The sequence below is a fragment of the Kryptolebias marmoratus genome, linkage group LG18, assembly GCF_001649575.2.
Source record: "Kryptolebias marmoratus isolate JLee-2015 linkage group LG18, ASM164957v2, whole genome shotgun sequence".
In the NCBI taxonomy this organism is placed as follows: domain Eukaryota; kingdom Metazoa; phylum Chordata; class Actinopteri; order Cyprinodontiformes; family Rivulidae; genus Kryptolebias; species Kryptolebias marmoratus.
The window spans coordinates 11,308,496-11,320,843 of record NC_051447.1 but is presented as its reverse complement, the minus strand read 5'-3'; the positions used below and the strand labels follow the sequence as shown (position 1 = coordinate 11,320,843).

Below are 12,348 nucleotides of genomic sequence, written 5' to 3'. Positions count from 1 at the left end.
CAAAAGACTAAAAAGCTATAATAAGATAATGTGAAGTTTTAAAATGTCATGTTTTCGAATTATAATGACGTATTGCATGGGTTTTCTAAAATATTTTCTGAGGAGTTGTGTGCCTGACAGGACAAACTCGGGGCGGCAGTGCTCCAACTTTACCAAGACTGACGTTCTCGCTCAGAGCGACGCGATGACGTCAGTTATGTGACGAATCCGGAATTAAAAGTAAACAACGCACTAGAAGAGGAAAGAAAATGCTATTTAGTCACCTGAATACACACAGTTTGAGTGGGTTTTCTTGTGTTTTATTAACAATGTGTAAAAAGTTTATATTCCGTCAAGGAAGACCCAGTTAGAGGCGGGCTAAAAGCCGGTAAGACAGCCGCAGAGCAGGCAGGAAGCGGGGTGCAGCAGCTGCAGTTAATGAGAGCTAGCTCGATATGGCATTGTCTATGTTTGAATTTGTTTACAAAAAGAGATGCCCTTATGAATATACATCTCACAAACGTTATGTTTTTTTCTGACCATTAGAATTAACTGTTAGGCCTCTCGTCGTCCTCTGTTGTGTTTGGGTAATAGTTTACCTTTAACTGTGACTGTGTGTGTTCTCTTGTGTTTACATCAGTTTTAGCAATGTTAGCCATCAGATCGTCAGAGGAGGAGTCCACAGAGAATGAGGAGATGGACACCTCAGAACCAAACTGGTGCTGGTTCTACTTGGCTGAGTGTGGCGTGTGGCACATGTTTGAGGTAGTTCGCATCAAACCACAACTTTTAAAAACCCTTTCATGCAGTACTGCAAGCTTTTCAGTTGATCAGAAAACTTGCAAAATCTGTCACCCAGACTGCAGTGCACTCTAAATCCTAATCTGTGCAGTATTACAGACCTGTATCCCTTTTTGGTTGAGGTCCACGTAGCAGTACTTATATTTTGCCTACAAAATGATCAGTTTCTGTGTAGTAAGTGATAAAGGCACTTGAAATATAAAACTGGAAAAACCTAAAATATTGATTATTTTAAGTAACAATTATTTAATTTATCCATTGCATAATTGATAGTTTGGTGTTTGTACCCCAAAATAAATTAGCTTTTTTTTCCCATTATAGTTTAATCTCATATCTGAGAACCTTTCATGAAGTTTTATGTAAAATTATTTTCTATGTTAATCCTTGAAGTTACGAGTGTATTTGCTGATATGTTTTCTCTCAGTGGATTTTCTGAAGGGTTCAGGTCTGGTCTTCTCTTATGTCTCTGTCAGATCGACCCCAGTGCGGCCTGCTCAGTGACCAGCGCTCAGATTGAGCAGTGCTACAACAGGAACCAGCGTGGGGTCATGGAGTTCTACACAGCCAAGTATACCTACAGACTGGACTTCTCAGGTATATCGGGGCATTAAAAATATAAAGATAATGATTCAGGTGAAAGACAAAATTTATGTGTTTTAAAAAAACTCAATCGCATAATTCTGGTAGAAGTATTTCTTAAAGTCAACTCTGATTTATGTTCTGGAGCTCCTGCAGCTCTAATGTCTATTAACTTTCTCTCCAGCTATGCGACAGATAAATGTAACAACAGGAAAACAACGGCCAATTAAACGCTCCCTGCACTCAGCAACTGGCTTCAGGTATGATTTACTAATTAAAGTATTACATGCTATCAAAGAAGAGGTGCTAGAGAGAAAGTTAGATAAAGTTTTAGGTAAAGCTCCTTGCTGGCCCTGAATTTTTACCTTTCCAAAAAGCAAGGACTGAGAGATGAGGGAATTTCTCAAACAGAATTTGACATTTTTTATTTCCGCAAGCCTTTTTTTTTAACCTACTAAACCCTCTCTATCCTTCACCAGGTTTATTTGTGATAATCTGGCCTTACCTGTTCCCTGTCACTGGGAGAGAATCAACACAGATGAGCCCTATCAGGTAAGAAATACAGGCAGGTCAAAAGGTTGGAGAAGATAGAACACAGATATGATGCTAAGCCAGGGTTGGGCAATCCTGGTCCTTGAGGGCCACTATCCTGTATGTTTTACTTGTCTCCCTGCTCCAACACGCCTGATTTGAATCAATGGGTGATTATCAGGCTTCTGCGGAACAGGAAGAGGTCATTTAACCTTTAAATCAGATATGTCGGAGTAAGGAAAGAAGTAAAGCATGCAGCAAAGTGGCCCTCAAGGACCAGGATTGCCCACCCCTGTGCTAAGCCATTTGGCAAAAATAAACTGGTGCAACAGAAAATAACAGAATATCAGGACTTCCTCCACATGTTTATTCATTTTATTTTTATTAACCATTTTTTTAACCAGGTGAGATAACAAGATCTTTTTTCAAGGGAGCCTTGGCCCTGAAGGCAGCAGCACCAACTTCAAGATCAAATACAGATTGAAGTTCAGGATAAAAAGAAAAAAAGGCAGAAGAAACACACATCATAAAAGCATACAGTTACTGTCCAGTTACATAAGCAAAGTTCAAACAGACCATAGGAAGCAAGTTTTGATTAAGATAGGAAACTAATTAAGTCTGCCTCCCAACCCTTCATCGTTTTGTTTTTTTTTAAGTCCCAACTGAGATCAGTTCTTGACGTTCTAGATGCAGGTGGTTCCAGGCTGCAGGGGCAGAGAACATAAAAGCCTGTTTTCTGAGTTTAATGCAGACCTTAAGGACAGTCAATAAGAGGGAGCCATTTGAGTGCAGACAATACAGTAGTTGCTGGTTTCAAATGGTATGTATTGACAAAAAGTGAGGGGAAGCAGACCAAGAATGGATTTCTAAATAAAAATAAACCATCGAGTGAGTCTGCGCAGGGCCAGGGAAGACCCTTGAGCTCTGGCATACAGGGTGCGATGACGTGTCAGAGCTCTGCAGCCTGTAACAAACCTCAAAGCGCTGTGGTAAATGATGTCCAATCGGTGCAAGCACCGAGCAGGGGCATGCATGTGCAGCAGGTCACCATAGTCCTGTAGAGGAAGGAATACCTTTTTTTTTTTTGTCAGACAGCAATAGGAAAAAAAAACAATATTTGTATTGAAAATAACATTTTTGCTTCAGTTTAAGATTCTTTACAAAGTTTTCAATAAGATATCTAAAAGTTAAACATTTACCAATTAAAATACTATTTCAGTTTGATTATTACTGTGACCTATGAATGGAGTCAAGATGTCAGAATGTACTCTGCATGGCTGTGGTGACCCAGACAAAATCGACAAATAGATGTCCTCATGCCAAAGCAGTGTCTGTTCATTCAGGCTACAAAAGCCTAGTTGGATTTTTTTTTGATTGTCCAGACCTGATGCCTAAATACAATCCCAGAAGAGCTGTCATCTCTCACCCCATGTTCTTGAATTACTCATCAAAGTCAGCCTCATTTTCTTAATTTCTTCCGTGTTTTAAATAAGAGAAGTGTAGGTGTAATCTGTTTTATCGTTTGCTGTTTAACTCACATGATTGTGTTTTTGCAGCTCATCCAGCTCAGCAGAGACACATATGAGTTTAAAGAAGTTGCCAGGCTGTACGAAAGGACAATGGATCATCCGATAAAGACCATCCAGAGGATTCAGAACTTGGACTTATGGGAGTTTTTCTGCAGGTAAGCAGTTGTGTGGGGTATAAATGGGAATCAACTCTGCAGTGTGAGCAGAGGATTCTGCAGTGACTGTAATTTGATTGTAGTGATTTTGTTTTGTTTCATGTAGCGGTTGAATTATTTAAACTTGCCAGTCAGACACTGTGTGGGGAAAAATAAAAACAGTTCTGTATCTTCCAAGCCTTAGTCTAGGTAGATCCTTTCTTCTGTTAGAGTTGCAGCATTTGAACCCACAGTGAGTTTACCTTGGCTGATAAAAATCAGTCATTCTGTAGCTTTTAATATTTGTAAAAAAAACAACAACAAAAAAAAACCGGGATGATACTCTGTGTTGTGTTCTCCCCTAAGGAAGAAAACACAGTTGCGAAAAGTCAAGCGAACACTGGATATTGAGGAGCGAATGCTGTTTCATGGTACAGGACACAGCAACATACAAGCTATATGTACATTTAACTTTGACTGGCGGCTGACAGGAAGTCATGGCGATGTTTATGGCAAAGGTACATCCCTTTGTGTTGTGGTGTAACAGGAAGAAATAATTCACTTCACCTCATCTGTTGAATGTTTAACATCTTGTTGTTTTCCCTACAGGGAGCTATTTTGCCCGGGACGCCAAATACTCAAGTAAATTCTGCCACACAACAGGGAAACACAACACCACCCTACAGAGACATGGACTCGCACCGCCGATATTCGCCAACGAGCCGCCCTATAAGACCATGTTCCTGGCCAGAGTGCTTGTTGGAGAGTACACCATCGGTCATCCTATGTACTGCAGACCCCCTTCAAAGGACGCCAGCTTCACCAACTTTTACGATAGCTGCGTGGACGATATGGCCAATCCAAAGATATACGTCATCTTTGACAGCAATCAGATTTACCCCGAGTATCTGATTGAGTTCTACTGATTCTTTCTGCTTCTTTTTATGAAGTCTCTAACGTGGAAGAGGCAATATTCAGAATCAAATGTGGGATAGTGGCAAAAGAAACATTTTGAAAAATATTTCTTTTCCTATTTTGGTCAGATTCAGTGGCTAACTAAAGCATAATTTGTCCACAGTGCCTTTGGAGACATTTGGAAGGCTTGAGTACAATGGAGACATCATGTACAGCTCGTATACTGCACAGATGCTCGAAGGCGAGACTCTCTGGTTCAAATTAAAATTCAAATACTGACGGTTTTGTTTTGAATTTCACGTCAGTACTTGCTCGTTCCATACGTTTGAACAGTTGATTTAAAATAAAACGTGACACCTGCACCGTGTAGATTTTAGGTTTCTTGTATCCGCAGTGCCATGCAAATGCCTTTTTTATAAAACCAAAAACATGTCCTGGTAACTTCTTTTGTACCATGTGCTGTCAGCGTATGACTTCAGAATCTCTGTAGCTTAAAAAAAAAAAAAAAAAAAAAAAGATGTAAGAAACCTGAAGGCTCATAGTCAGCTGAAACTGTTTTACTGCACCAGTATTTTTTTATACTTTTTACAAGTGGACCCAAGTCATGCATGCAAAAACAGCAGCCACCAGAGCCCTTCTTACTGTCAGGGAAAAGGGTTCAGGTTTTCCTCGGTCACCCATTTTTATGAGCTTATATTTTGTTGTTATTTGTCATAAAATGCTTCTACCTCTGTTTTGGACCACATATCAGTGCACTTTTTGCCCTTTCTGTGAAAGGTTTTAAAACTGTCATGTTGACATAAAAGTGTAACGTCATGTTCAGTGCAAGTATTATTTCCTCACTTCCGTCTGTGAAAGGACTTTTGTCTTCTGAGTTTTTGTTTTTTCTGTCCGTACGTTTCGATGCTTCATCACTTCAGCTGAAAACGGCATCGCATTCGGAACACAATCTTCTCAGTGTGATGTCAACACCACCCCGATGACTGCTTTGAGGAAAAAGCGAGTTGTCTTTGCACCTGGTGTAAAATTACCCCAATAATAAAAGTGTCGCCAGCACATGTATAGTACTGTAAAAAGATAACACAATGTAAAATAGCTTTTCTGTGTGCATTTGTTGAATCAATGTACGACTCTTTTTTTTTTTTTTTTTTTTTGAGATCTTGGAATAAAGATTATTGTGATCAGCGAGTAAAAGGTTATCAGTGTGTGCACTCATGGGAACAATTTATGTATCAGGACAGAAACATTGTTCTAAAATTTATTCAAATCTAACTTCAAGTATACTAAAAAAACAGCAGGTTCCAGCATGTAAACCAAAGCCAAGAGGGACAAGTGTGTGCAAAACTAAGTACACCACGTGCTTTAATAGCTTGTAGAATCAAATGACCTTATCAGTCGCACATCACCGTGGAGGAGTTTTGGCCTGTTTTTCTTTACAACGTTGCTTCAGTTCATTAAGGTTTGAGGGTATTTGTTTCTGCACGGCAGCATTTCAATCAGGTTAAGGTCTGGAATTTGGACCATTAGAGCACCGTAACTGTTCTCTTATTTAGCCATTCTGTTGTAGATTTGCTGCTGTGTTTGGGATCGTTGTCCTGTCGCCACATGACGCAGTTTCATCCGAGCTTTAGCTGGTTCCTCTGGTTTATGGAAGAGTTTCTGGTTGGCCTGGGTCGGGGACTTGTGGCGGCAGAGCAAGCCCAAATTATCAGCACTCCACCACCGTGCTCGACAGTCGTGACGGGGTGTTTGTTCTGACATGCTGTGTTTGGTTGTCAAGGCTAACTTATGGAAATCAGTTTCGTGTCTGAGTCATCGGTATCAGCCAGCCCACACCGGAGGGTGTGTTTATTATCCAGAAAACACACGGCATTTGATTAAAAAGCTACCAGAGCCGAGCAGAAAGGAACTTGGTCATTCTTTAGTAATTTCTTTTTGTGGTGTTATATATTTTTTTGTTTTCCAGGATCATGTGGGCCATTGGAGAAGTAGAATATATGGACACAGATGCCTCGTGGTACTGGTATTACCTGGCAGACTGTGGGACTTGGCACAAGTTTGAGGTAAATCATTTTTGGTTTTGGATCTCAATCAAATCGTGTCATTTATCAGCTGTGAGGCATAGTGTTGTTTATATTTTGTGACATTATTCCTATTCCACAGGATGACCCTGACAGCCCTCTAAGGAGCGAGGACATAGAGCATTATTACCTGAAAAACTCAAAATCGTCATTTGAAATATCCCCAACAAACAAGATTGATTTCTCTGGTATCTTACAATTCAGTTATCTTTTTTTTAATCCTCAAAATGAACTCAGCTGGAATTATTGACAGTTTGTGCTTCTGTGTAGTGATGCTGCATACTGACCTCACCACAGGGAGGCAAAGAAGAATCCAACGCTGCTACGACATTGAAAAAAGGTAAAAATCATTATCACCACATCAAACTCAGTAACTGAGGCCATTCATATCAGTAAAGTCTGTTAAGTAGCGTTTGTCATAAAATGAAAGTGAAACTGTCAGCAGAATAAAGGCTTTACTACTCTCCTCCCACAGCTGTTCTTGTTTCAGTGCACCGCCTGTCTTCTGGGAACATTTTAATCCTACAGTTCCATACCAGGTGATGATGAAGAAAACCTTGTAAACACAAATTCTTTTAGAAAGGAAGTTCCAATTAGAGGTTAAATTGGTGGATTCCACTCGAAGGGAGCTTCACTTCCTGATATTCAACTTTTTCCCTGCTGGAGCGCATCTCTGTTTGCAGCAAAACCAAATAGAGTTGTTTTCTGCTCTCTGTCGTGGTTTTTAGCTTCAGCAAACTGTAATAACAGTACAGTTACACCTGTAGTCCGTGTATTTTTGCACAGCACATTTATTAGATGTTTGCATTTTCTGACAAGAGTTTGTGATCTAATGTAGGTTTATTGATCTAAATGCTCTAATAGCTGCTGCAGAGATTAACAAATGATGAAGTAAATTGTGTTTTTAGTAGATTATTAGTTTTCTGTCTTATATGTTCAATGCAACTACTGCAATTATGACACATTTTAAAGAAATCCTGACTATTCTGGAAAGGAGAATCAACAAAATTTGGAAAATACTCATACTCAGTGTGTTTGACATGTTTTAAAGGTAATCCCACTGAGTAAACTTAGCCCGGAGTATAAGACTGTAGAAGATTACGTGATGCACGAGGGACTCCTGAACAGATCCATTTTATCAATAAGAAGGATACAGAACTTTGATCTGTGGGAATTATATTGCAGGTAAGAAAGGGCTTTTAATTTATCTTTGTGCGCTTTATTGTTTCCCTTTAAATTCATTGTATCCATTATTTGTATCTGTAAGAAAAAAGAAACAACTGATGAGGATTCGAGGCACGAAAGATATTCCAGAGAGGCGACTCTTCCATGGGACTGACCGAATAAATCTGGACTGTATTTGCAAATATAACTTTGATTTACGATTAGCTGGACAACACAGCCACCTCTATGGCAAAGGTAAGTTAACTGATACAATTCATTAAGCATAATTACAAATTAAAATACTTGTTTCATCAGCTGATCTGATTTTTCTTTTTGTTTTCTTTGTGTAGGAATATATTTTGCCCTTCATGCATCATATGCAGGAAAATACAGCAACATTGGCCCCACTCATTCACTGTATTCTGGTTGGAGAGGACAACAGACTAAAATAATTGTTTTAGCTCGAGTAATAACTGGAAAAATAATAGCTGGACAACCTGAGTTTATAAAACCAGATGATAAAAACATTGACAACACTCATGACAGTTGTGTAAATGATATCAATTATCCCACAATATTTGTTATATTTGATCCAAATCAGATATATCCTGAATATTTAATTGAGTTTATTTGAACGCAGCATGTGAGGGGCATTTAGGCCTTCTGGGTTATGACTTTTAAAGTCCAAAGTTGGGATGATATGCACTGTACAAATGTGTTTTTTTCTCATTTTAAAAGGATTAGTCGTTTACAAAAGACTCTCTTGTGGATTATTTTCATTTTAGTTTACAATAACTTACGAACAATTTGTGCAATTTCAGATTTGCGGAAATTCTTCAAAGAACACTGATGGACCCAAATGCAATTCTGCTTATGTTTTTTGATGAGGATGTAGACAGATATTGGAGCCATTAGCTGCACATGCATTTGCCAAAAAAAAGAAAACTAGATGAGTTGCATTTCCTGTGAAAATGTAGCGCGAATGAACAACTGCTGAAGTGTGTTGAAGAAGCTGAAACTGAGTTATTAAAACAACAATATCTAAAAGCTAAAATGACTAAAACCAAAGCTAAAAGTGAAAGTTAGCAAAACTGTAGCTTATTGTAGCAAAACAGAGACTAAAATGAGCAGAATGGTAGCTAACAGCTAAACGCAGCGTAAGAAAACAAAAAATCAGAGCAAGTACGCTGACGCAGATTTCAAAAAGTACAATGTTTTTGAAGGAGTTGAAAAGATTTCCACATATTTCTGCGGAGAAAATATTTACAAATAAAGTTTAATATTCTGGAAAATATAAAAGGTACAAAACTTAAATGTCATAGCACCAATCTCTTGAATGTTTTGATATGTGAAGGTTTAAAATAGAACAACGAATGCAAAAGTAGATTGTAAAAATGTAGGGAAAAAAAGGAAACAGTGATAGGATTGACATAATAGGATCAGATGTGTTGCGTGAACACATCTCAGCCCAGGTCTGCTTGTTCAAACTGATCGTCTCAGCATGTTTTGTGTCTTTATTTTGATAAATATACTAAGTACTGACTGTTTTCTCAAATTTATCAATATCTCAATTTTATTCTTCATGCTTTCTCACCATTAAACACAGGTGGTGAGAGGGTCTCATCTCAGGAGGTTTGTTTATTAAGGGCAAAACTCCTGACGCCAAAGTTGAGGACAAAGCTGCGGTGATGTCCTGATAATTGAACACTTTTGTGTGTTAGCCTCTACTCTTCTACTGCAGACTGACTGGAAGGAAAGCAAAGGTGGAATCAATGATGGCTAAGTTGGAAGTCATGACAGTAAAGCAGCATAAACACCAAAAGCAGGTTAATTGATGACTCTAAAATTGTCCCTAGGTGTAAGTGAGAGTGTGAATGGTTGTTTGTCTTGTTTGTCTATATGTGGCCCTGGGATGGACTTGTGACCTGTCCAAGGTGTCCCCCGTCTCTCACACAGTGACTGCTGGGAATAGGCACCAGCTCCCCCCGACCCGGAATGGAGAAGCGGGTAAAGAAAATGGATGGATGGATGGATGGAAACACCAAAAGCTTCAACCCCACTCTGGACTGTAGCGATCCCTTTTTCATACAGCCTTACACAAGACAAAAGATATACTATGAAAAGAATGTTTTCTATAAGTTATTACTAATAAAGAGTGTCTGTATGCAGAGTTTTTGATCTCTTAGGTTGTTTAGTTTCATATATCTGTTCGATGAACTCACAGGCTGTGGTAGTTCAGTAATATAAACATTAATAAATATATTTTAAGACCTGGCTTTCTTTGGAAGTTTTGTTTATGTCCTGCACCAGGGGTGGGCAACCCTGGTCCTTGAGTGCCACTATCCTGCATGTTTTATTTGTTTCCTTGCTCCAACATGCCTGATTCAGTGGTTAAATTACCTCTTCAGGTTCTGCAGAACCTGTTAATCACCCATTTATTCAAATCAGGTGTGTTGGAGCAGAGAAACAAGTAAAACCTGCAGGACAGTGGCGCTCGAGGACCAGGGTTGCCTACCCCTGTCCTCCGCTAAGAGATAAGGTGTAAACATGACTGAGTTGAACTTTATTCAAACTGTCAGCAGAGGTCGCTGTTGTCACATGCTTGAGTTTAAGATCAACTCATAACTGTGAATAATGCCTACAAACATCTAACATCTCTGAGTAAAGCATTTCAGATGGATTTCGCTCTTCTCACCGGCACAACAGATGGATGTTTCAAAGTGAGCTTCTCTCTGTGCAGGATAAACTCATGTTTCATTCTGTTTGTTTTGATTACATAATTTCCACACAGATTTAACTTGGAGCAGATTTTAAAAAAAAAAAGAGAGAAATGTTTGAATCTGGGTCTGTGCATGTCAATAAGTGAGAGCCAAGTTTGATATCCTCTCAAATATTTACAGCTTGGTTTGCTCCAAGTCTGGTGTTTTATCACAAATCCTTTAATGTCTGCTTGATTGGATGATATGAACATGTTGAGATTCTGAGAACATCAACTACAATTAGTTCATCTGTGTGTGCGTGTGTGTATGTGTGTGTGTGAGACAGAGAAAATAAACTCAGACTGTCACTATACTCCTCTGTTTCTAATCAAATCAAAACTAGGCAAGGACACTGGAAAGAATTTCATCCCTTTTTGTCTGCATTTTTAAACATTTCAACATCCAGTTTAAATTTCTTGTTATTCATGAACACCTCCGATGTTTGACTTACCTAAAGCTTATTTAACATTGTACAGAGTAACATAAATACTTTGAGCATATTTCATTGTTTGTGTGACTTATTGGCAAACAAATCAGGTATGTAACTTTATATCCTATAGATATACGATACACTCCACTGTATGTTTGTTCATGTTGCATATTAAACAAAACATGTCAAGATGTTTAATGTTATATTGGTGCTTTATGGCCTTTTTATGTGTGTGTGAAAGAGTCCAAATGAGGAAACTAGAACAGTTCTGATTTCCTGCTGCAGTTTTTTTGCTTTTTGTATTTACCTATTTCTAACACCAAGAAATGATACCTGCCTAACTCTGTGTTTGCAACTTAACAACGAAAAGACTTAAATCCACTTTGCATGTTTTGTTCCTACCTTTTTGCATGTGCATGTGCTGTTTTGTTGCTTACTTTTGTCTTCTACCTATAGTATGTGTGTCTCTGAGGTTGGTTTTGTGGCGTTTTCATGGCTTTTTGTGTTCATGGTTGTCATGAGAGTTGTGGTTTTGATTTTGGTGTTCACGTTCTCCAAGTTTTGCGGCGTCTCGTCTTGATCTCCTGATACCCGTTTTCCTGTTTTGTTGGCTCTTTTCATGTTTTATTTTGAAAAAAAAAACTTTGGTTTGTAGTCTGACATCCTGTTCACGAGGTCTGATTTTCCTCACAGCTGTTCCTCATTTGTCATTTTACTCTCCCGTTAGATATAAACCCTGCTTTTCAGTGATTGCTTTGACAGCTCCTTGTTGTTGTTTTTTTGTCTGTCTTTGTGTAGTTTCAGTTGATCGCTTGCTCTCATTCAGTATGTTTCGATTGAACTGGTGTTTTATTATTATTTCCAGTTGCCTCCTGTGTGCCTGCGTTTAGGTCCTTCAACCACCGCTCCTCCCTGCCCAACAACTTGCTTCTAAATGAAACTTTGCTCATTTTTTGTTTTGTTTTTCTCGATAATTTGCTCTGACTGTATACAACCTTAGAGACTGAGTGCACTTAAATGTCATTAAAATGCTTACCATATGCAGTTATGCTGTTGATTTATATCAATTGTGTAATATTCCCATGTGTTTGCAATATGTGTTTTTTTGTACAACTAAAAACAACTATGATCAGAGCACAAAGATTTCTATAATATGGAAGGCTCTCTCTCTGCATTGTATTTTTTCAAATATTTAGTTTTTGTCACTGGACTACAGCAAGTATTAAGAAGGCACTGAAGAAAGAGACGCAATCAGCTGGAGTGCTTTATGATGGTTTTGAAGGGGAGTGCCCAGGATTTTGCACAACTTGATGTATGGCTGCAAGGACAGGATGCTGGCAAAACACTGAGGTCATGTATTCACATATATTTCAAACTCCTTATATTGCATAAACCCATCCAGGTGTCGCTGCAGAAGGGTTCAGCTGCTTCCCAGAAACGAATGAG

General features: G+C 38.7%; 2 protein-coding genes across 5 annotated transcripts; both read left to right on the top strand.

Annotated features, from left to right (window-relative positions):
• The first annotated feature begins 147 nt into the window (after positions 1-147).
• Positions 148-5,002, top strand: LOC108235041 (protein mono-ADP-ribosyltransferase PARP11). Of its 4 annotated transcripts, none has more exons than XM_017414755.3 (8): positions 148-282; positions 620-747; positions 1,254-1,374; positions 1,544-1,619; positions 1,839-1,911; positions 3,447-3,574; positions 3,920-4,071; positions 4,163-5,002. In XM_017414755.3, the coding sequence occupies exons 1-8, from the start codon at positions 249-251 to the stop codon at positions 4,477-4,479; spliced, it is 1,029 nt and encodes a 342-aa protein (XP_017270244.1). In that variant the 5' UTR covers positions 148-248; the 3' UTR covers positions 4,480-5,002. The 4 variants fall into 4 exon arrangements, with proteins under 4 accessions (XP_017270244.1, XP_017270245.1, XP_017270247.1 ...); XM_017414756.3 differs by having other exon boundaries at positions 149-282; positions 620-744; XM_017414758.3 differs by having other exon boundaries at positions 186-367.
• Positions 5,003-6,358: 1,356 nt separating this feature from the next.
• LOC108235062 (protein mono-ADP-ribosyltransferase PARP11) lies at positions 6,359-8,469 on the top strand. Its single transcript, XM_017414786.3, has 7 exons — positions 6,359-6,531; positions 6,632-6,737; positions 6,820-6,889; positions 7,025-7,088; positions 7,601-7,734; positions 7,817-7,968; positions 8,064-8,469. Exons 1-7 carry the CDS (start codon positions 6,439-6,441, stop codon positions 8,345-8,347), a joined length of 903 nt encoding a protein of 300 aa, XP_017270275.1. The 5' UTR covers positions 6,359-6,438; the 3' UTR covers positions 8,348-8,469.
• Positions 8,470-12,348: the final 3,879 nt, after the last annotated feature.